This window comes from Thalassophryne amazonica, chromosome 3 (genome assembly GCF_902500255.1).
Source record: "Thalassophryne amazonica chromosome 3, fThaAma1.1, whole genome shotgun sequence".
NCBI classification, from domain to species: domain Eukaryota; kingdom Metazoa; phylum Chordata; class Actinopteri; order Batrachoidiformes; family Batrachoididae; genus Thalassophryne; species Thalassophryne amazonica.
The window spans coordinates 97,029,295-97,054,923 of record NC_047105.1 but is presented as its reverse complement, the minus strand read 5'-3'; the positions used below and the strand labels follow the sequence as shown (position 1 = coordinate 97,054,923).

Below are 25,629 nucleotides of genomic sequence, written 5' to 3'. Positions count from 1 at the left end.
AAACAAGACAATCCAAGAAGGAAGAGTGGAGCAGGCAGAATGGGACTGAACTCAGATTTTTAACTTTCAAACATGCAAAAATGATAAACACTTTAATAGCACAACTAACTAACTGATATGAACTCTGCAGTCAATTTATTGTTTATTCTGCCTTGAACAGTGTGACATGTGACTCTAAATTAATCTGATAACAACAACAAAATATTAACACAAAAGCGTAAGACGTCTGTCACCTCAAACTCACCTGACAGTTTCTTGGACAGATGGCGTCTGCTACTTGTACTGCTGCTGTCCTGCTTCTTCTCTGAGAGGGCTGACAGGTGGCCCTTGCCATTAGGAATCTGGCCTGGGGCCAATAGTGAAGGCTTTGGTATGGAGGGACAGTTAAGGCCTGGTTTTAGGGTCGATGAGGATGAAGTGGTGATGGTGGTAGTGCTGGAGCTCACAGTGGTGCTTGAAGAGGAGGATGTTGATGTGGCAGGAGCAGAGGAAGTCTGCACCAGCTTAGCTGAAGAGTCAACCTTCAGATGCATCTTCTCCACCTTGACAGCAGGGGTGAGGCTGGAAATGAAGTTTGGAGACATAAATGCTATTCAGATGAGATCCAACATTACAAATGTGTCAGTTACAATCATGATGAGAAAGTCAAGAAAGTGGAACAATCTCATGGACTATGAGCAAACATATATATATGTTTTATATAACAGGAAAAAAAAAGAAAAAAAAAAGCATAAAAATCATTTTTGTTAAATATTTATCATAAAATACAGTTAAATATTATATAAGCCATTAGTTGGTTATTAAACATATAATTTATGGATAATCATTAAGACAAGTCATATATTATAAATTAAATTTTTTTTGCAGCTTTCAGATATGAGGATTCATTCATTCATTTTTGTATAACATAATTTAATGCTACCAGATTGCAGAATATCTAGATGACTACCACCTAATCAAACAGGGTTTACCAACTGTGCTCCTGGAGATCACCTGTACTGCCTGTTTTCTAACTCCACCTGCTCCACCCACTGCTTATTAACTATGTCAGATGTGCTTAGCCAATCAGGAGCATCAGCTGTGGTTGGAGCAGGTACACACATGCTGTCACCTGGAACAGCAGGGTTGGTAACCTGATATTACAATATCAGCAAAAATCCGTTCACCAAAACAGCACCAATTCTACGCAGATGCAGACAGGCAAAGAAATTAAGCTTTTTTTTTTTTTTTTTAGCTGGGAGGCTGGACCCTATCCCAGCAGACCACTGGGTGAGAAGCAGGATACACCCCTGGACAGGACACCGTCTTTCACAGGGCTACGCATGTACAGTCAAGACAGGACAAACACATTCACACTCACTTCACACATACGAACAATGTAGAGTCATCATTTCACCTAACCTGTATGTCTTTGGAAGTGAGAGGCAACCAGAGCACCAACGGGAACCAACGCAACACGGGGACAACATGCAAACTCCACACAGAAAGGACCAGTTTGCAAGAAGGTTGCAAGAAGCAAACATTGGACTTTCTCACTGTGAGGCAACAGTGCTAACCACCATGCTGCCACATGTGTGCATACTGAAGTAGGCAATTGAAAATATGGTTCATGGAAACATTTGTATTTCAAAAAACTCAAACATTGCAAGAATGTTTTTAAGATCGCATGAGGCAGTTTTTCAGGTGATCCAAAAAGTGTTATTTTGAAAAAGGATAATGGAAACCCTTTTTTTTGCTACTACAGGACACATGACAAAAGCGTGATCTGACATTCTAAAACACACAAACGGTACATGCGGACAAACTCAGAGACAAGAGCTTGTTAAACGTTATAGGAGATGATGGAACGGCAACATTGGATTTAAAAAAACAAATCAGTGAAATGGTAATATTTAGAGGGACTTTCCCTTCTGTCGCCATTACTATTGGAATTACAGTTTCCGCGAGTGGCTCGCTAGACTAAAAACCGAGCAGTGACATTCAACAGCTCAATGGAAACAAGGTCATTTCGCAACAATTATTTAGTAGACGTGAAAATATTGCTAAAATTTTGCACAAATCGGTCATGGAAATGTAGCGAGTGACTCTCACCGTGCTATCTCTCTGACTGTTCACTTACTCTCAGCACTTCACCGCAGTAGTTCTGTCATGACACAGCTGTGAAACAAGCTGAATATGACCACCGGAAGCTGTACTGCAAGCCTCTCCAACCCTGCTCCTGGAGGGCACCTGTCCTGCATATTTTGCATGTCTACCTGCTCTAGTCACACCTGGTGAATTAAAATAAGTGATTCCCAGCTCTTGAATGGTTGAGCACACCTGACTGAATTAATCTACTGTGGGTGGAGTAGAGAGAGTGAGAGTTGTAAAACATGCTGGGCAGGTGCCCTCCAGGAGCAGGGTTAGAAAGGCCTGCTCAAGTGCAACCAAGCAATCAGCAACAAGAGAACAGGATTATGAGCAGGTCATTTTTAACTTTTGCTCAAATGTCAAGAAAAATTAAATAAATAACCCTCACATCTCTGCAGCACAGTGGCTTAACTGTTGTCTCGCGGCATAAAGGTCATGAGTAGTGGTGGGTTGAAAAGATCGATTCACCGATTCTAAATAAATTCTCATTATAATTCCCACAGATCAATTCATACCTCCAAAGATTGTTTTTTTTAAATACATACATACATACACACACACACACACACACGTGTGTGTGTGTGTGTGTATGTATATATATTTTCCCAGGAACAACGTCCCTGAAAAAAATGACGCTGCAGTTGCACCGTTACGCTGTTTCCAAAGGTGTGAAAATGATCATTTCTCTATATTGATTGTGGACCCACTGGTTCTGATTTAGAAGCAGGTCCACAATTTATTCATCAACCTCTGTAAAAGCTATTTCAAGATGTCAATCATGATGACCAGGACTCTTGTCTGTTGCTGGCAAGAAAAGAGAAAAGTCCACTTTCATTCCTCATGACGTGCCTTTTGCGAGAGACCGTGCAAAAGCTTCTCTGGTGTGGACTGACTTTTCAGTCAGTGATCTCCACCAGCAGTCGCTGTGGGAAAAGACTGACTGAAAAGTCAGTCTGCGTAGCTGTGGGAGAGGTTTTCCTGCAGCGTGCCGCACAGCCAGCGCTGCAGACGAGTATTTGTAGGGGAGACAGAGACCATTTGCCCCCAGAAAATTTTTAAATTTGTAACTCTCTGAAACACTACTGCCTGCATTTTGAGGGCCAAATTTTGCTGAGTAATGCTATAGGTTTTTTTTTTTTTTTTATCTTTGTTACAGTCTTACTTTAAAGCCAAAAGAAACAAGGTATCAGGCCCAAACTTGGAAGCCTATAGAAATGTACCTGTGTCACGGCCAATGAACCAGGTACTTCTGGCGCCCTCTTTTGGCTGCCCTGGATCTGTTCAGTAATTCTGCCCTTCAGCATGTTTGTAAAACAAAAAAACAAAACAAAACTACTCTATCATTTTGGGAGGGGCATTGGTCCGTGCAATCAGTGTTATAGGCATCATTATTAACTACCAATACATCATTAATTTGCTGTCAAATGTTAACATAATTGTAGTATTAATATGTTGCATAACTAGACAATTCAGCAACAGCTCAAAAATGGTTTTAATAACACTAATCCAAATCGATATCAGATCTGATCAAATCTAAATGATCTATTCTGCATCTTAAGAACTGGAATCAAATCAATTCTTGAAATTTGAATTGATACCCAGCCCTAGTCATGAGATCACTTCCCACCTGGTCCTTTCTGCCTGGAGTTAGCATATTCTTCCCGTATTTGTGTGGGTTCCTTTGTGGTGCTCCCGCTTCCTCCCACATCCAAAGATATGGAGGTTAGGTAAATTGGAAACTTTTAAAGTGACCGTAGGTTTGCATTTGAGTGTGAATGTGTTTGTCTGTCTATATATGGCCATGTGATACACTGGCAACCTATCAAGGGTGTACCCCGCCTATCACCCTGTGATTGCTGGGAAAGGCTCCAGCCTCCCCGTGACCCTTAATTGGAGTAAACATGTATAAAAAGAAGAACGAATGAATGGATCCTCACATCTGAAAGCTGCAAAAATAATATTTGTATTTTCTGTCGAATATATGGCTTGTCTTAACCATTAGCCATGAATTATATATTTAATAACTAATTAACTGCTTAACTGGTTGCTTAAAAGCCTGTGTGGAGAGAACTAGCAATGTAACGTGAAGACATCTGAAGAGAATACCTTGTTTCAGAGATGGAATAAAAGACAGAAAACATAAACTGTAATATGCATGTGACACGACATCTCATGTGGAGGCGCCATACAGCCTGTAGTGAAACATCTCACCAATCACAACAGCATTGTGCTTAAGAACTACATTCAAACAGTGCACAAGCTGTTGACTTATTCCAAGTAAACAAATAAAAGGGAATGAAATTAAGTTAATAAAGCAAAATGTATCAATCACCAAATTCACAGGGATCATGGCTGTTCAGAATTATCGCTCCATTTTGTTGAGTCTAACATTCAAGGATTGCTCATTGTAATATAACCATTGTGTCTCAATAAATGGAAGGTCATCATGGTTTTTGTGGTTGCACGCATTGCACAGTAAAACTTACATCTTCTCGGGCTGCAGAACCCTAAAGGGGGGGAAATGGGGTCTTCGCTGCATGTTTGGCAGCTTCTCTTTGGCTGGTTTGAGGAGTTTGGAATTGGAGGATGCTGAAGAGGATGACAAGCTGGATCCAGCGCTGGAAGGTCGGCCAAGAATACCTCCACTCCCAAGTCCAGGTACAGCTCCCGTGCCCAACCCAGGACCAAGTCCAGTCCCACTGCTCCGACTCCTGCCTGGCACAGGGAAGGGTGAGGTGGAGGCTGGCTTGCTGGTAGAACTGTGTCTTCTCTCTGAAATGACAGTTTAAGAAGACACGCAATAAGACAAGCCATTGAAATGATACATAACTTTGCATTGAAACATCTGCTTTTTGGCAAAAAAAGTAGTCCATTAAGTCAGCAGAAGAGGCAGAAACCATGTCAGAAGTAATGAGGTTGCTTCAACAACAAATAAGAAGCATTTTTGATTTATGCCTGAAAAATAATTAGCTTACAGGTCAAGAACTTAATTTCCTGCCTGAGCTTTTAGAACAGCTACTGTGTTTACAGATAAAAACAAGACGGCAGCAGAAGAGGTTGGGATAACACTCAAACTGTGCATAGACACAAAAATAGAATGGCCCATAATGAAAGACCTTTACTTTTGTAAAAAAGAAAAAAAAAGAAAAAAGAAAGCACCCTATAATTCCTAAAATCATTAAAAACTCACTTATTTATTTATTTGGATTGTTTTTTACTCATCTGGGAGCTCCTGAGACTTTGACTCCAGTGCGACTTATACAGTAGTGTTCAGAATAATAGTAGTGCTATGTGATTAAAAAGATTAATCCAGGTTTTGAGTATATTTCTTATTGTTACATGGGAAACAAGGTACCAGCAGATTCAGTAGATTCTCACAAATCTAACAAGACCAAGCATTCAGGATATGCACACGCTTAAGGCTATGAAATTGGGCTATAAGTAAAAAAAAAAAAAAAAAAAAAAAAAAAAAAAAAAAGTAGAAAAGGGGGTGTTCACAATAATAGTAGCATCTGCTGTTGACGCTACAAACTCAAAACTATTATGTTCAAACTGCTTTTTTAGCAATCCTGTGAATTACTAAACTAGTATTTAGATGTATAACAACAGTTTTTCATGATTTCTTCACATCTGCAAGGCATTAATTTTGTTGGTTTAGAACCAAGATTTTGCTCATTTACTAGTGTGCTTGGGGTCATTGTCTTGTTGAAACACCCATTTCAAGGGCATGTCCTCTTCAGCATAAGGCAACATGACCTCTTCAAGTATTATGACATATCCAAACTGATCCATGATACCTGGCATGCAATATATAGGCCCAACACCATAGTAGGAGAAACATGCCCATATCATGATGCTTACACCACCATGCTTCACTGTCTTCACTGTGAACTGTGGCTTGAATTCAGAGTTTGGGGGGTCGTCTCACAAACTGTCTGCGGCCCTTGGACCCAAAAAGAACAATTTTACTCTCATGAGTCCACAAAATATTCCTCCATTTCTCTTTAGGCCAGTTGATGTGTTCTTTGGCAAATTGTAACCTCTTCTGCACGTCTTTTATTTAACAGAGGGACTTTGTGGGGGATTCTTGCAAATAAATTAGCTTCACACACGTGTCTTCTAACTGTTACAGCACTTACAGGTAACTCCAGACTGTCTTTGATCATCCTGGAGCTGATCAATGGGTGAGCCTTTGCCATTCTGGTTATTCTTCTATCCATTTTGATGGTTGTTTTCCATTTTCTTCCACGCGTCTCTGGTTTTTTTTGTCTATTTTAAAGCACTGGAGATCACTGTAGATGAACAGCCTATAATTTTTTTGCACCTGCGTATAAGTTTTCCCGTCTCCAATCAACTTTTTAATCAAACTACACTGTTCTTCTGAACAATGTCTTGAACGTCCCATTTTCCTCAGCCTTTCAAAGAGAAACATGTTGCTGGCTTCATCCTTAAATGGTAAATGGACTGCATTTATATAGCGCTTCTCCAGCTGCATCAGATGCTCAAAGCGCTTTACAATTATGCCTCACATTCACCCCGATGTCAGGGTGCTGCCATACAAGGCGCTCACTACACACCGGGAGCAATAGGGGATTAAAGGCCTTGCCCAAGGGCCCTTAGTGATTTTCCAGTCAGGCGGGGATTTGAACCCATGATCTTCTGGACTCAGGCCCAACACCTTGACCACTAGACCATCACCTCCCCTTAAATAGGGGACACCTGATTCACACCTGTTTGTTCCACAAAACTGACAAACTCACTGACTGAATGCCACACTACTATTATTGTGAACACCCCCTTTTCTACTTTTTTTTACTAATAGCCCAATTTCATAGCCTTAAGAGTGTGCGTATCATGAATGTTGGTCTTGTTGGATTTGTGAGAAACTACTGGTACCTTGTTTCCCATGTAACAATAAGAAATATACTCAAAACCTGGATTAATCTTTTTAAGTCACATAGCACTACTATTACTCTGAACACTACTGTATACTGAAAAATCATACATTCATTAATAATAACAACAACAATAGGACTTTCCCAGGAATCAAAGCAGTTAACAAAAGAAACACCGTAAATGCAAGCATAAATACAATATCATGTATATCACGACAATGTAAAGATTTAAAGATCTGATAATACAGGAAAAAAGGTGCAACTTTATATTCCAGTGTGACTTATTTCCTCTTCAAGAGGTACTTCTTGATAGGTGCGACTTATACTCTGGAAAATATGGTTAATAGTAGAGATGTACCGAATCCTGATTTTTAAGGTTCTGCCGAATACCGAATCCACTGCTTAAGATTTGGCCAAATCTGAAACCTAATACCGAATCCTGCTCCGATCATCAGCTAGTACATTATAATGCAATGAAAACCACAGTGTATTTCCTTTCCTTAACAGTAAGATAAAAATAGGCAATAACTTCTACCATTATTTTTTTTTATTTGAATATAGTCACACTTAGAGAACACCACTGAAATGTTAAGCTTAAGCACATTCATTGTACAGGCTTAGTGTTCTGTTCATTCCAAAGAACAAAGAAAGAGAGCAAAAAGGTTATCTTCTCTTAAGCCTGGTCCACACGACAGGATTTTAAAATGATCTTTAGGTTTCCAAAACCTGAGAGACCACACACGTGACGATAAAAAAATCATAGCTCTAACAAGTTTGGTCGTACAGTGTGTGGTGTTTAGCCACACGGTAAGAACAACACCACACACAAACGGATTTCACGCACGTACATTCACAGCTCAGACAGGAAATCTTGCAAAATCTCTCGGATTAAACATGACCTCAGAGTAAACAAACAGAGATACTTTGTGGACTATTTAAAACAGAGGGGGAAAAAAGAAACGATACAAAAAGAAAAAGAAAAGGCGTTCTTTAAAGGAGTGGAGACAGCGCGACCACCGGACTTTCTGGTAAGTCAGAACAACTGTTTTGATTTTATTTTCCGCTCCGTGTGTCCGTCACCTCGCTTTCTGATTGGTTGCACGTCACATTCAGCAGGCTGTGTGCTCGTTTGTGGTCGGAGGACACCACACACACTGCGATATCGGGCCAAAAAAATCCAACATGTTGAATATCCCCGATTTGCGATTGGAGCGCTCCTGACACCCTTCCGAGCAGATCAGAGTGCTCTAACACACCACAGATGACAGGAATATCTGATAAGATTATCTTTAGCGTCATCACGATTGTCGGGTGTCCTTAAGATTGTCGGAAGGGGAAGATCGGGTCCAATATCGGGCTAATTATCTTGCCGTGTGAACCCGGCCTTAAACATTAATGATGTAATCACGTTGTGCTTATGCGTGGTAGGATTCGGTTCAGTTGGCACTCTAGGGTTCGGCCGAAACCGAACCCCGTCAACAAGGCCAAAGTTTGGCCGAATCCGAAACCGAATCTTGGATTCGGTACATCTCTAGTTAATAGGTCCTCTGTGTTAGCAAAGCATTAATGATATGGATGGTCAGAAGAAGCTGTCATCAATAGCAGTATTCCAAATTATTATGTGGCTACGACAGTACACACGCTCTGATTGGCTGATTTCCAGTCTAATATTTTCCCATATCAGTCCGTTACCATGACAAACTGTCTGGATTACGTATCAGATTTGCAACCTTGTTTAAAATTTTCACGGCGAGAAATAAAACAAAACAAAAAGTGAACAAAGAAATTATGAGTGACAAAGAGGACCATTCTCTGAGCGAATTTTATTACACTGACTAATCTGAATTGGGGGAATTAACAGGAAACAAGCCCGAAGTGCACATGCAAAATGAAGCCAAACAAGATGAAAACACAACTCCAAACAGCCATATAATAAACAAATTATTAACCTTGCTTGCTTGGTCTGTACGAGACTATCAGACCTCAGCCTTTTTTGTAAAGGCCGAGGTATTTTACTGTCAAGATCCCGGTCTGACATTTTCCCGTACACACCTTGCTCTCAGTTAATAATCCCTTCCTATCAAATTATGTCAGGACACTCCAAACTGCCAAAGCATAAAAACTAAATGATTAAAATAACAGCATCATAAGTACAGGTTGTGTATAAATATTTTTTAGTCATAGGATTACTGTAACTTCTCCTTAATCTTTGAATCACAGCATAGGGCTCCATTACTGATAAAGAGGACCTTCTGAGTCGCAGAGAGATCACACAGACAGAAAGCCTGCTGCTCAGACCATAAGAGGAAAAAGAGATAGAAATGTCTCCCGATAAGCTATAGAGAAATAACTTGGCTGCAGGTTAACCTGACCCTTTTACTCTCAAACCCACTTTTTGAGCCTCAGCACACAAGTGAAACTGCAAAGCATGAGAGGAGAAAACAAAACACACTGAACATAAAATGTATGATGACACAGCATTAGCAGCGCAAAGGAACAGGTTGCCAGCTTGTGAGGTGCAGTTAGCAACATAACCTTTTTACTGGGCCGACTCCACGGTGTAGCTGTGAACTGGGCTCAGTCTCAGCAGGTGAGCTCAACAATCTATGCACAATCATCGGAGGATATACCAACACAACCAGTGCTCATGACTGCCATTCTAAAATACCCTCAAGTCCATTACAACCCCCCCCCCTTACTGTTTTTCATGCTTTTAAGCATGACCTTTCCTTACCTTCAGGCCTCTGTCTACATTAAACACATCTTGTCATGACACACTCCAGATATCACGCTCCCTCTCGACAGCCAAACAACATCGTGGCCTTTCTTTTGCCCTGATGCTTCCCCACACCTGGCACACCTTTCCAGTCACTGTCAACAGCACATCCTGCACAAACCCACGTTAACATGACAATCTACAAAGCCAGTGTTCCCCTACAGTAATACAGGACAGACAGAAACCGTGAAAAACACCACCGGGACAAAATTCATTTATTTATTTATTTTAAATCACACCAACAAAATATGATACCAAGGAAATAATGGAAAATAACAAAAGACCCATTCATTTGGAAATCAATAATGATAATTTTAGACCATTAGCAGCAATCAGATCAGCCCTGCAGCGCTGGCTGATCAATTCACATAAAGCTGGATGGGTTTTACTTATTTATTTATTTTCTGTTGTGCTGTGTATCACACATGAGCCAAAACACCTGTTTACCACTTTTCTTGTAGATGGACCTTACTTTAAAATGATTTTCACATGAACCAGTTTGTGTGAACCAGCATATTTGCGCTGTGTGCACACTTGTTTAAGCCCTAATGACCGTTAATTAAGCACATGATCATGTTCATTAAATGTAAAAATGTTGGATTCAATAAATTTTAACTTTGAAGGAACGAATATGAAAATTAAAACAGCCTTGATCTAATAAGATAATTTTTCAAACGGTCATATAGTACAAAATCATTTATTTATTGATCATATTGACCACTTTTTTATTGTAGATTTTCATGTTGATGCACGTTTTTTAATTCCAAAGTATAAGTTGCCCCTGCCAAAAAAAATGCCTCTTGAAGAGGAGAAAAAAATAAAACATACAAGTTGCATAAGAGTATGTCATTTTTTTTATGGAACTCACTTTTTAACAGTGTTTCACTGGGGATGAGTTTAACAATGGACAGGAACTTTGTAGCAAATGTGGACACCACAGTGTATGCTGTTACTGTACATAAGGACTTTTAAATAAGGACCAAAAATAAGAAAGATACACGTAAACATGTAATGGACAACATTCATTCATTTTCTATATCTACTTATTCCAATGAAAGGTCATGGGAAGCTGGAGCCTATTCCAGCGGTCACTGGTTGAGAGGCAATGTGGACAGGTTGCCAGTTTATTGCAGTGCCTGTAGGACAAAATATTGGTGGAGATGTGACCAGTGGATTCCTGCAGGAAGCTCTCAGCTTCTGATATGTATCCAAAGTACCATTAAATTCCAAAAGTAGGTAGGACGAACAAATAAATGTGCCTTGGACAACATGTTGGAGGTTATTTGATGCAGATGAACATTGATTTCTGGAAACATTACAATAAAAACATAAGTCCATTTGTTTTTTTGTCCCCCCAGCTCCTTAATTCTGCATTTTTACATCCACCAAGGACATAAAATCATCAGTGTTTATTTGTCTGTTAGCAGGATTATTTCAAAATGACTACAACCTTTCGACTTGACAAACCTTTCTCCAAGGATAGACATTAGTCCATGGACGACTACATTAAATGCTGGAGGTGATCTGGATCAAGACTTCACTTTATATACCCTTTGAAGGATTAGGTAAAACAAAAGAAAAAAAAAAAAAACCTACTTCACAGATTCTCATCAAATTTGCTCCGGATCCAGATTGGGGGACGTCAGAAATCTCGGCTTGCTCTTGTTGTGAACTGTTGTAGTCTACCTTTATCACTGGTGTTTATGATTTTATTTTTGAAGTTCATTTTGTTTAGTGTGTTGATTCCAAGCAATATAGTTAAAAATTAATAAATCATAAAATTATTCATAACAAATGTGATTTTTCAGTATATAACTCGTACCAGAGTGTAAGTCACAGGACCCCCCAAACTACAGTGCATCCAGAAAGTATTCACAGCGCTTCACTTTTTCCACATTTTGTTATGTTACAGCCTTATTCCAAAATGGAGTAAATAATTTTTCCTCCTCAAAATTCTACTAACAAAACCCCATAATGCCAACATGAAAAGATTGAGAGAGCTCGGGAGAGCTGACATTTGCCATTACGTATCCTTATGTATTTTGGGTCAAGGATGAATGCTGTGAAAATGCAAAGTTGATAGGACTAATACTTTTGGAGAAATTAGCAATATAAGCTAACAACAGTGAACAACTGATGTTGCGCTGCAATGTAGCATGGGAGTTCGGGCTTTTGAGGTTTTGAATGTTATTGTTGTTCATGCTAGTTTAGTAGTGTTGTTTGTCCATCCATCCATCCATTTTCTTCCGCTTATCCTAGGTCGGGTCGCGGGGGCAGCAGCTCAAGCAAAGCCGCCCAGACCTCCCGAGGCGTTCAAAAGCCAGCTGAGAGACGTAGTCCCTCCAACGTGATCTGGGTCTTCCCCAGGGCCTCCTCCTGATGGGACGTGCCTGGAACACCTCTCCAGCAAGGTGTCCAGGGGGCATCCTGGATGCCCTGAAAAGATGCCTGAGCCACCTCAGCTGGCTCCTTTCGACGTGGAGGAGCAGCAGGTCGACTCCGAGGTCCTCCCGAGTGTTGTTAGTGTTATTGATTTATAGTGTTTTTGTACTTCAATTGGTACAGTCAGTTTAGTTTAGTGTCATGTTGCGGTTACCATAAGTGGGAACTCAAAGCACTGCATTTGATGTCATCCACAACCTTCTGTTTGTGGGTGTGTAAAAATAACAGCACATGCTAAAGACATTCTGGACTCACACACCATTCCAACTCATTATAGAAACTTTGCATAATTTATTGCCACCCTTGAAAAATGTCAGCTATTTACTTTATAAACACTAGCCAATCTAGAGCCCATGGATCCCCATGGGAAACATGCCAGTTAAAAATATAAAAGCCAAAAAACATCTGTATATAATCACTTTTATAGCCAGTTTTCTTCAGACAAGTAAGGGGATGGATACATGAACATTTCAAAGTCACAATATATCTTGGACTTTATTTACATCAATTACGAAGAAATACAAACAGTATGGCACTCTATGGTAAATCTGTGTGTAGACTCTTTTCAAAAACTGAGTGACTGTGCAAGAAGGAAAAGAGTGAGGAAAGACACTAAGACAACCAGACAACCCAGAAGAAGTTATAGGCTTCTGTGGCTGTGATTGGCGATAATGTGCAGAGTGCATATTTTGCATTTTGCATCCCCAGTTATACAGCATCATGATGAAGTGATAGAGAGGAGCATTATCTTAAAAAGAAGACCTGAAATTTCAGCTATAATTTACCAGAAGGTACAGCTGAGAAGCAAGCCTAGATTTGATGTTTTGGTGAAATAAAATCTTTCTCCATTTTACCTTTTGTATTTTAAATGGCATAAACAAATTATGTATGAAAAACCAAGGGACCCAATATTTTGGAAGGCACTGTAAAAATGATACACTGGGTTTTCAAACGTTTCACTGCGTGGTATGTTCATCTCACATATGATCGTCTGTTCAGTGTCTGAAAGCAGCAGTATACTTGCATTTTTTGCCCTTATACAAGTAGTGACAATTAGCTCATTAGATGCCCTCCTTTACACTGTGTGTGCCGTATAAATTAATAATATGGTGATTAAATTCACTTTGTTCTTGCATTAGGATACAAAAAAAAGGTAACTGTATTCCGCTAGTTACAGAAAAAAAAGACATTCAGATTACAGGTATATTTAGTAAAAATGGGGATTACTTTGCAGGACTACAATTTTAATGCATTTTATGATATTATCCAGGGGGTTAGCTAGCGCAAACTTGCGTTACGGCCCGTTACACTATAATTTCGGACCGTTACGCTTATTTTGGACCGTTACGAGTTTCAATACAGCGTCTGTAATTAACCGTTTCTGCAGCGCGACTTCAGTTTGAAGTGTGAATCGAAGCAATGCTCAATTCAATGGCTCGTGGCTCTTTGATTCAGAAGCGGTAAGTCCGCTTCTTCACCCCTCTGAAAGCCATTAAAATATCATGAGTCACTTTTGTGTGGATTAAAGTCACTAACTGGGACTCTGGTCTTGTTGCAGTCGAGAAACAAGAATCGGCCTCCGTTTTGTCACAGCTTTAAACGTTGCGCGGCTCTCTGACTCTGTCTCTCTGAGACAGAGTCCTTTCGGAATTAATAACTTCAAAACGAATCGCCGCTTTAAACAAAATGACACCTCTTACAAACATTGCAATACAGACAATAAACTACAATCGACTAAAATGTTTTTTACTACCAAAATGAGACGTCTTGCATTCTTTATGAACCTGACCTGCAGCACATCTGCAAGAGCTCAGCTCATAGATATGGAAATACATTCATGCCAATAATAATGTCTGAAAGGAAATGCTTTTGACAAAAACTAACAGATTTTATTTCTGTTTATGTCCAGAGATCAAGGATCCACCATGTAGAGTTTATTATGTCCAGAGTTTAAGGATCCAGTAACCAATTTCATATTTATTTACTTTAAGACTCAATAAAATGTTGTTCAATTTCAATTTAATCAGCTTATAAAGCGCCAAATTAAAACAAAAGCCGTCTCAAGGCGCCTCACACAGAACAGTTCAACATAAAAAAATTAAAATAAATAAATAAAAATAAAAAATTCAAATACCTAATTAAAAACAGAAGTAAAAGAATAAAACATAACAAAATAAAAACTACTCATAAGAAAGAAAATAAAAATAGGTTTTAAGTCTTGACTTAAAAATGTCCACGGACTCCGACTGCCTCACTGAGGGCCATGTACTGGTAAACTCAATGAGATTGCCCACTCAACAAACTTCCCCAGCCTTCTGGACATGATGAAGGGACTTGGACTGTCGTACCTGGCTTTTCCCCTTTGGGCACTCCTAGAATGGCCAATTTTTAGCTTGAACTTTCAAAAGCTTCCCCCCTTCCGCACCCCCCCGCCCCCTCGGTCGCTTCGCTCCCTCGATATTACCACTACGCTAAAATTTAATCCTAGCTAGAACCCTGTTATCTGTATATAAGATTTTTTTTTCTTTGAAACGAAAAAGTCCCTTCATGAACAGCGACATGACGTCTCCTAATCGGACAAAATATTGATGAAGTACCCGGATGTTAATGCATTTTCAATGGAGATCCGCGACTGGACATACTCAGAAAAATGCTCGCAAAATATGTGTTAAAAAATGCCATTTTGACCTGGATATCGAGCCAGTAAAATTAAATTACATTAAATTATGTCAGGAAAGTATTAAACTTACTCGGACACACACACATTCCCAAATATTAGTGTTGAAAGTTACACGGATCTGCGCTGTTCAAGCTGCTGAGCTGAGGAGTCCTGCTGCAGCCGCTGTTCAATGCAGTGCGGCTCCTAAAACCATTACAATACATTTATATACATATTATATTTTTACACAATTATCCTTTATTGACCGAGTTTCATTCATGAAGTCAGTGGTGTGGGTACACATCTCTATGTGTGGGTGTGACTGTGAGCGGCACAGTGCGCGGGTCATTATAATCTCATTAATTTAAGGTGCAAATTTAAAAAAATCCCCCGTCTTGTCGAACAATTTTAATCACTAACGACAAGTATTTTAACTCGACATTGGTCGAGCAGTGGAAAATATCAACTAGACATAAGTGAAGAGTTAATGGTCCGTGTCATCGGGCGACACAGCAGGAAACATACAGCTGTTTATCATCCAAATATCACGGACAAAGTGACAAGAAGAACCAAAACCACTTACTTATGGAAGGAACTATTGTCTCCCTTGTTGCTCCGTTTGTGGCTTTGCCAACATGCGCAGCTTTCCAGCATATTCCACCTGTTTTGTTGTGTGTTGGGGGGGGTTTGGCTGGACAAGGTTGGGTTGTTTTGTGTTTATTTTCCTTCCCAGGTGATTTGGGGCTGTTCTCTGAGGAAAATGTGCTGCAGAAGAGTCTCTCTCCTCTGTTACGATGATTGGCTGCACCTGTTGCAGGGCTCTTTTCTTAGATTTAGTTGTTTCCCGGTTCCTCTCCAGCCTCAGCGTGCCTCTGACCGTTCGCCATTGGCATTGCTGAGGTGTCGGGCAGTGGGGATATACTCCAGTCGGAGCGGTGGGGCCGATCAGTGCCGTACGCCTTTTCCGCTGCCCACCCCCCCCGGTAGGCTGGAGTATAGTCGGGGGGTCGACACCGGCTGTCTTGCCGGTTTTCCCCTGCCCTTGGGGGTGGAGCTGGGTTGCGTTTTTCCTATTGGCTTCTCCGGCTTAGTAGTCCTGTGCCGATTGCCACGACGTGTTTCCCGACGGACCTGGAGGGTCTTTCGGGGTGCTGGGGAGGTCAATGGGGCTTTCTGTAGTTTTTGTTTGCTCCTGGGGTGGTTTTTGGAAATCCCTCGGGGTTTGGGGTTTTTGTTTCCTCCTGTTTCCCCCCGGGGTTTGATGGGACGGTCCTCTGGGGGGGAGGTTGACTGTGGGGCCGACCGGCCGTGTTGGGCTGGGGTTCCTGGGTTGTGGGGGTGTCTCCTGGGGTTTGATGGGACGGTCCTCTGGGGGACGTTAAGGCTCCCGTGTATGCCTAGGGATTCCTGGATGGCTCCTGCCGTGGTTGTTGCTCCTGGGGTTGACGACGATGTCCCCTGGGGGAAGTCGGGCTCCACATGTTGGGGGAGGGCGTTGTTTGTTTTTTTCCTTTGACCTGTGTTCTACTGTGTTGGGGGGTTTTTGGGTTTGTGTGTTTTTTGTTCCTCCCCAGGGTTTGATGGGACGGTCCTCTGGGGGGGTGTTGGGTTGGGTATTGTGTTTTTCTTTTGTGTTTACCCCGGTGTGCTTCCCTGGGGTATGTTTGTGGTACTCTCTGGGGGGGATGCTGGGGGCCTTTTTTTTTGTGTGTTTTGTTTTTGTGTTTGGGGTTGTTTTGGGATGTTTTTTTTTTTTTTGTTTTGATGCCGGCCAGCCTTTCTACCGCATCTCCCGGCTCTGCTGCCTGCTGTGATCTCTGCCCTCCTCCTGCTTTGGCCTTTGATGTGTGGGGTTGTTTTTTGGTCTGGTTTGTGCGGTCGCCGGGGGGCTTCCCGTTAACGGGGGTGGGGGGGGGTACTGTTGTGTGTTGGTGGGGGGTTGGCTGGACAAGGTTGGGTTGTTTTGTGTTTATTTTCCTTCCCAGGTGATTTGGGGCTGTTCTCTGAGGAAAATGTGCTGCAGAAGAGTCTCTCTCCTCTGTTACGATGATTGGCTGCACCTGTTGCATTGTCGTGTGGCTCTCTATCAGGACAATCCACGACACCTGTGATGTTCACATGCAGATCTGAGGACTTCCAGCTGGTACCAATGTAGTGATGAAGAACTACATTTAAACCAGCAGTGAGTTGGATAAGATTGCCGGAGAATTCGACCTTGTGACGACCGTGTGGGGACGCTGAGGGCCGTTTCAGAGTCTGACATCGCGCCTGTGAAGGAGGACGAGGGTGAGAGGCAAACGTTGACAGCACACGACAGAGGTGAATATTCTGAAAAGTTTATCCGTGAATGTAAATTGGCGTTTATACGCAGCTATAAGTAATTATTGGTGGAAATTGTTTGGCGTGCTCCTCACGGCAGTGGCGTGCGGATTAATGATCCTCCACTAGCTGTGAGCAGCAACCTCTTTGAACTAAGTTTTGAAACCAGACCTAAACATGTAGCTGATAAGTTTGCCTCTAAACAATATTTTGTAGTAATAAGTGTTGAATAATCGCATCTCTGTTCCTCCTTCGCAGAGTACAGTCTGGGAAAGTCACCTGGGGGGGGGGGGGGTGTTGGTGGAACTCCTGAGTCCTGAACGTTCGGACTACGACTGTTGAGATGCTGAGAGAGCGCACCGCCTTTTCACCTCACCAGAACTCTAATTATTTAGTATTTCATGTATAGCACAAAGGGAGAAAAATAAATGTGTTTTCTTTTTGGAACTGCTTCTGATTATTTCATGCTGGGTTCAGTCAGATACTGGACCGCTCCTCAATCAGCGTCTTATCCATAACATGTTTCTTGAACTTCTATGCACGCAAATCACTAACTTGCCCGGAATTAAAATGGTGACCACGCCTCCTTACTGACAGGATTTACTTAATGGTTTTCATTATGCTGTTGTTCTTATTTTGAAAGTTCAATAAGTGGACTGATATGTTAAACATGGTGCGAATTTACTGAATAAGTAGCAGACTTTTTTTTTGTTTTGTATATTGTTCTGCAAGCCACTTACTTTTAATTACAAATTCATCCGCACACACCTGAGTTTTCATTATCCTTCATTTGTTTGGCATTTTTTTGTTGAAAATTTAGCAGGTGAACACTGGGTGTGTTTAAAACAATATTGTGGGTGCTCTAAATTCATAATGTGAAGTAAAACAGAGCATGCCATGTAAAAGAAACAGTTTTATTTTTGCTTAATAAACTGTACTATGTGGACAAGGCTATTTCTATTTAGTTTCTTTTGTCTGTATTAGCATATTTGATATTGGAGTAATCCAGAAGTAACTGAAAGTAATCAAATTACATTACTTTAATATTATGGTACTTGGATTACATTACTGATTACATTTTTCAACAGGTAACTAGTAACTGTATCGGAATACATTTTTAAAGTAACCCTCCCAACCCTGTGTGTGTGTATATACATATATATATATATACATATACACACACACACACGAGGTCTATTAGAAAAGAAATCGACCTTTTTATTTTTTTCAAAAACTATATGGATTTGAATCACGTGCGATTACATCAGACAAGCTTGAACCCTAGTGCGCATGCGTGAGTTTTTTCACGCCTGTCGGTTGCGTCATTCGCCTGTGGGCAGGCCTTGAGTGAGCACTGGTCCACCCCTCCCGTCGGAATTCCTTTGTCTGAGAACTTCCTGAGAGACTGCCGCTTTGCTTGATCAAACTTTTTTCAGAAACTGTAAGGCACATCCAAGTGGACACCATTCGAGAAATTCAGACGGTTTTCGGTGAAAATTTTAACGGCTGATGAAAGATTAAGGAATGTTACTATCGCTTTAAAGACAGCCCACGGCGCCGGACGGCGCGCCGCGCCCCGAGCCGCCATCGTCAGCCTGTTTCGAGCTGAAAACTTCCAAATTTAAGCCTCTTTTGACCCAGGACGTCGTGAGAGAGCAGAGAAGTTTCAGAAGAGGTCGGGATCAGCAGTATATCCGGACATTCCATTGTGAAAGGAGATTTTGTAATGAAAGACGTGCGGATGGATTCGCGCGTCAGCACCCAGCCGCTCATCGTGCGGCGCCACAGCAAAAGACCTCCGTTGGAAGCATTACAGGACAAGTTTGAACATGCCCAGCTGTTAAACAATTTCTCGGATACTCACTCGACTGAAAGCCATCGAAAACCGCCCGAACCTTATGAATGGTTATCAACACGGAGGTGTTTTGCTGTGGCGCCGCGCCATGAGCGGCTGGGTGCTGATGTGCAAATCCGTCCGCACGTCTTTCATTACAAAATCTCCTTTAACAGTGGAATGTACAGATAAACTGCTGATCCCTGACCTCTTCTGAAACTTCTCTGCTCTCTCACGACGTCCTGGGTCAACAGAGGCTTACATTTGGAAGTTTTCAGCTCGAAACAGGCTGACGACGGCGCCGTGGGCTGTCCTTAAAACGATAGTAACACTCCTTAATCTCTCAGCCATTAAAATTTTCACAGAAAACCATCTGAATTTCTCGAATGGTGTCCACTTGGATGTGCCTTACAGTTTCTGAAAAAATTTTGATCAAGCAAAGCACCAGTCTCTCAGGAAGTTGTCAGACAAAGGAATTCCGATGGGAGGGGTGGACCAGTGCTCACTCAAAGCCTGCCCACAGGCGAATGACGCAACCGACAGGCGTGAAAAAACTCACGCAATCACACGTGATTCAAATCCATATAGTTTTTGAAAAAAATAATAAGGTCGGATCCTTTTCTAATAGACCTCGTATATATATATATATATATATATATATATATGAACACTCCCGGCATTATCAAACACTGAGGAAAAAAGGCTGGAGGACAAATAAAAGGGAGTTTTTTAAGTATGTATTGGGAGTCATGCACAAAGAATATGAGGTGGCTTAATATCCTCTTTCACACCATCAAACACTGGTTCAGTGCTAAGGGGAATCCCCGGCTGAATGAAAGAAAACCAGTGTACCAGAGTAAAAGCCTTATGAGAATGTCAACAAAGAAGGTATCAAGTTAAATTTTTAGCAATGCCTGGCTACTGAAGTGAAACAATATATTAAGAACTATATTCTTATAATAAAAATCAAACAATTCTCCAGGCTTTAAATATTGACATTTTGTCTTAATGACACACTGCTACACTGGCCATCTCATCTCAAGACGCACGATCCATAAATGTTTCGACATTTGTGTACGTGCAGTCAGCCAAGGAAATGCATGTGAGCAAAGCCGTGAGGAGACAGGTCTTTGTTCAACAACTTCATAAATGAATGCATACAAAAAGCAAGCAGGCTAACAGCTTCCCATTCTACGGCAAGCGTCACCCCTGCTGGGATCAGCCTCAGCTGAGAAGCACAAACAACCAACAGCAGACAGATGGGTTTAAAGCAGCACACTAAAATCCAATCAAGACCATCTTGATGATGCTGAGATCAGTGTCTTTGCCCTGTTACAACTCCACATGGTGCCTCCCCATGATGATATAAGAGCGCGAGAAACAGAGGTGAGAGAGCGAGAGAGCACTATTATTCTGTCTACCCACATGTACAGTGGCATAGCGACACAATTTCACAGTGATTTACTGTATACTGGTGCTTATACATCCTACTTGAACTGGACACAAAATAAGTTTCTCCCACTGGCTGCTCATTCAACTGTTTGCATAATTTAGTCTACACAATGACTCACTTGTACACAAGTGAGTGATTAGGTAAAACACTTTTAGAATAAATTTTAACATCAAAGCGTTACAGAGGCCAAGCTCACATAGAAAACCACCTTACTGAAGATTTTAATTGGTCTTAATTAGGGATGGGTATCGAGAACCAGTTCCTTTCGGGTATCGTTAAGAAATGATTCGATCCACAGACATCAATAAGCTTTGTGCTTAACAATTCTGTTATCGGTCCTTCAGAGTGGCCATTGTTTTGAGGGGTGTTTGTCAGGAAAATGATAATTTCTCTACATTGATTACGGACCCTGCAGCGGGTCCGTAATCAACTTTTCTGCAGCGCGGCTTTGCTTTGAACCTTGAACAAATCGAAGCAGTGGTTCGCAGATTGAAGCAATGCTTCAATCTATTGCTTCGTTTATTCTTTTTTTCTTTCGCTTAATTTTTCCCCGCTAAAACCCTAAAGAGCATACGTCTGTGAGTATTATTTACCTTTTCTATGTTAAACCGACCTGTTATGGTCTTCTGAAACAGTTGATAAATGTATTTTATAACTTAAAAATGGGGGCGATGTTAACGCGTTAGCATGTCTATGGCATTTTCAATGTTAAAAGTTAGCATTAAGCAGTTGCAGGTGTCATCACGTTTGGGTGCATTTGTTTTCAAATTGTAATATTTCTTAAATTTATTTTTGTTTATATATTAATAATCTAATGATTATTATATACAATATTACAGACAGAGACAAAAAGAACCTGAATAGAAACACAACAGAAAAAATAGGAAAGCAACTAACAATGAACATAAATAAATAAATAAATACATACGGAAATAATTAACTGTTTCCTGTGAACACCTAGTGACTCTTACACCTCCATTTCACCCCTGTCTTATTTAAGTTTAATGACAGTTTGTTTCGGTCACACCATATTTTCAATTTGTTAATTTTTTCAGTGATTTCCTACAGAACTATCGGCCAAACTAGAAAACTGCTGCATCCTAGTAAGAGCAGAATACTACTGGAATTAATTTGAATAAGGAAAGTTGTTTTTTTTTTTGTTTTTCTCACCTAAATGGATGCTGCAGTCACTCCAGTTTATCGGCTGGAATAGTCCCAGATTGCATTTCAGAGCATCTAAAATTGAAACATTTTCGTGCAAGTGGTGTTGGGGGGTAATTTTGGGTTTCAGCTGTTTGTTTTTCACCACTTTCATCCCTGAATATGTCAATCGTGATTCACTTTTGTGCGGATTAAAGTTACTAACTGGGACTCCTGTCTGTCCTCCGTTCTGTCCACACAGCTCCAAACGTTGTGCAGCTCTCTGACGAGTCAAGTTAGAATGATAGAATCCAGTCTGAATTAATAACTTCAAAGTGAAACACAGTTTTGTTTATTTTTATTTATGTCCAGAGATCAAGGATACAGTGATCAATTTCATATTTATTTACTTTAAGACTCAATTAAATACATAGAAAACCTGTAAAGCCTACTTTTTACACAAAATTCACGAGGTATCGATAAGGGAATTGATAAGGTATCGGATCAATAAGCAGAATCGATAATGGCATTGATATCGATAAAATCTTATCAATACCCATCCCTAGTCTTAATTTACTACATAGAGTCCAACCGATAAATCGGCAAGCTGATATAATTGGCCGACATGTGATACTTGCAGATTAATCAAAATCGGCATTTATAATGGCTGATATGTAACGATTCAAAAGAAAAGGTGAGACAACCAAGAGATCAACCATGGAATGCAATAATTCATATTTCAACACATCCCATCTTGCTGATGAATTCATTTTTAAAAGAAGGCATCAAAAAGCTCCCAAACATAATAACTAACCTTATTATTCTGAACTATTAACCTAAAAGTATACTGATCCACATTTGTATTGAAGCGCTGTCACTGTATTCAGTCCGCCTTACTGCCAGCAGCAGCACACGACAGCATCAAGCTAATGGGGCAGCGCAGTCTTGTTTGAACCCCTGCGTGATATCGCGGGACCTGATCACTTCTGGGGACAGCCTGCCAGTGTGCAACACAAACACAGAATCACTTCACACGGAAAGATGGTGCACTATTTTGTTTTTGGCTGCAATCACCCAAGCAGTCGCGCAAAGTGCAGGTTTTTTTTCGGTTCCCAGTTGACAAGTGAAGACAAGGCAAATAGGAGAGGTCGTGTCTGTAAGTTTTAGCAAGATTTAGTGTGAATAACGATAACGGGGCTGTCCACAGAAGTATAGTTTTTGTGTCATATGCTCTTTCATTTAAACCTTTTATCGCCAACCCTCAAATGATACTACGGTGCCCAATTACAAAAGTTGACACATTTTGTACAAATTAATAAGATTTCACAGACAGGATTTTAACCAAATAGACGCTGCCTACCATGATCTGAAATCTGCACAGAGTGATGTTTTATGAGATGCTGTAAAGTAAGTCCCTTCGGCTGCTCCATTGTTTGCACTCGGAGTCGCCACAGCAAATCCAAGGTGGATCTGCATGTTGAATTGGCACAGGTTTTACACCGGATGCCCTTCCTGACGCAACTCCACATTACATGGAGAAATGTGGCAGGGGTGTGATTTGAACCCAGAACCTTCTGAACTGAAACCAAGCACATTAAACACTTGGCCACCAGCCCTGCTGTTTTACGAGATGCTGTCATTTACATAAAATTAAAAAAAACAATGGTAACAAAATATAGAAGGTGGGCTGGCACTGCACTGAAAGGACAATTATATAAAAATATTTTATTTATTTTTTTCAAAGCACCAAGCTGTCGGCAGATTAACTTAACTTCAACCAACACAAATGACAGAGATGTAATCCAGTTTAAAAAAAAAAGTAAATGAAAAAGGAATCATTTACACAATGTCACAGTAGAACTCCATGCCTGATGCAGCTGTCTGCAACTCTACTACATTAAAGCTGCTGAATGTAAGTTTTGAAGAATGGAACAAATGCTAAGTCTATCCTCTATTAATGTGTTTTTAACCTCAAACATTATGTATGACCTATGAATAACATCAAATGACATGAAATATGAAATAATGAAATATGACACTTGCTCTTACAATTTTTTACAGGCTAGCCAACAAGCTACATTTTTTTGGTCAATAAATAATTAAAAATATTGATTTTTTTTTCTGCTTTGCATAGACACACTGATGTTTGAAAAGGACCCATGATGATGATGATGAAATCTGAAAATGGCCCATGAATTCAGGCACTGAGGGACTATGAGTCCATATCACCCCTTTTAAATATAAATCACTACACACACACACACACATACATATATATATATACACATACATACATATACATCCATATATATATATACATATACATCCATACATCAGGTTCAGGTAACTTTATTTGTACCCGTAGGTAGATTTGGCTTGCAGCAAACAGAAAACAGAAAAAAGGCGTCCATGTTAGTCAACACAACAACAATAAAAAACACTAAAAATACTAACAAAGAACATACACAAAACAAGTTAACAAACACCACCAAGGACTCACAACCTTAAAACCACTAAAAAGATGGTCAGCTTAAAACTAGTGTGCAAAGGGCAAATAAATAAATAAGTATATAAATATCTAAATATAAGCATATGCAAACCTACTAAGATTTGTTCAGTTGCACAATTGCTGCTGGGACAAAACTACTCCTGTAGCGTTTTGTTCTACACCTTGGGACTCTAAACCTACGGCCAGAAGGTAGAAGCTGAAATTCATTAGCCAGGGGGTGGGAGTCATCAACTATAATGCAGTTGGTTATCCGACCTTATTACTTTTTTCAAAAACCATATGGATTTGAATCACGTGTGATTGCGTCAGACAAGCTTGAACCCTCGTGCGCATGCGTAGAGTTTTTCCATGCCTGTCGGTTGCATTGTTCGCCTGTGAGCAGACTTTGAGTGAGGAGTGGTCCAGCCCCCTCGTCGTTGTTTCATTGCCAGGAAATGGCGGAATGATTTGGGCTTTTTTCCATCAGAATTTTTTCAGAAACTGTAACAGACTGGCAACTGGAAACCATTCGAAAAATTTATCTGGCTTTCGGTGAAAATTTTACAGGCTTCACAGAGAATAAGGACTGTTACTACAGCTTTAAGGACGGCTTTAAGGACGCTCGGCGCGCCGCGCTCCATGCCGCCATCAAGAGTCACAAACCACCGGATCATTTCTAAACGGATGGCTCTGTGGATCCGAGACCGTCGTGTGCACTTTCTCTGCTTATCACAAGAGCTGGACATCAGCCATTTTCCGGCAAATTTCACTTTTAACAAGAAATTTTGTCATGGAAAGCCGAGCGCAGGCTTCGCACGTCACGACCGATTTGCTGATGGAACGAGACAAAGGAACACCTCCGTTTTGGTCTCACAGGACGGCTTTGAGATGGCGTTCAGACAGCTGTCGGTGGTTTTTCCATCGAGTGATTATCCGAGAAATTGTGGATGTGCCTGGACTTGCCAGAACATGTCCCATGAGGCTTCATCACGGCGTTGCTGTGTGCCATGCGGCACCGCCGCGACGCACGGAATTCCTCCGCACGTCTGTCTCAATGTGCCGAAAAAGTGCTGATGTCCACGTCTTTTCACAATTCCTGTGCTAGTCAGACGATGTCCCGGATAAAACACAGCGTCCAGTTTGGAAACGAACAGCACATTCCACTGTTACAGGAGTTTTTGTCATGGAAAGAGGAGCGGAGGCAAGGACCAAAAGGCAAGGACCAAAAGTTATATTGTATCGGTTCCCACTGACCAATAGCATTAGAGCTTACTGCCAACAGCTAGCCAATCAGAGCGTGGCATACAAAGGTCAGGATCTAGCTGACAGATGCTGGTTGAAAAAAATGGCAACAAACATGTCAACAACAGCAGAAAATCGTCTGCCAGCGAGGTTTGCTGACTTCACAGAGAAGGAACTGGTGGAAATATTGAACTCCAAGGATGCCAAAAACACTAAGAAGGTAGACAAGCACGCTACTGACGTTTTAGAAA

General features: G+C 40.9%; 1 protein-coding gene across 1 annotated transcript in view; it reads right to left on the bottom strand.

The window, feature by feature from the left end:
- Nucleotides 1–25,629, bottom strand: part of LOC117507312 (ataxin-7-like) — a 114,432-nt gene that overhangs the window by 32,170 nt on the left and 56,633 nt on the right. The window contains exons 4-5 of the mRNA XM_034167156.1: nt 4,617–4,902; nt 245–561 (exon numbers count right to left, since the gene is read on the bottom strand). Of these exons, the coding sequence (XP_034023047.1) occupies nt 245–561; nt 4,617–4,902 (603 nt within the window). The remainder of the gene's footprint in view (nt 1–244; nt 562–4,616; nt 4,903–25,629) is intronic.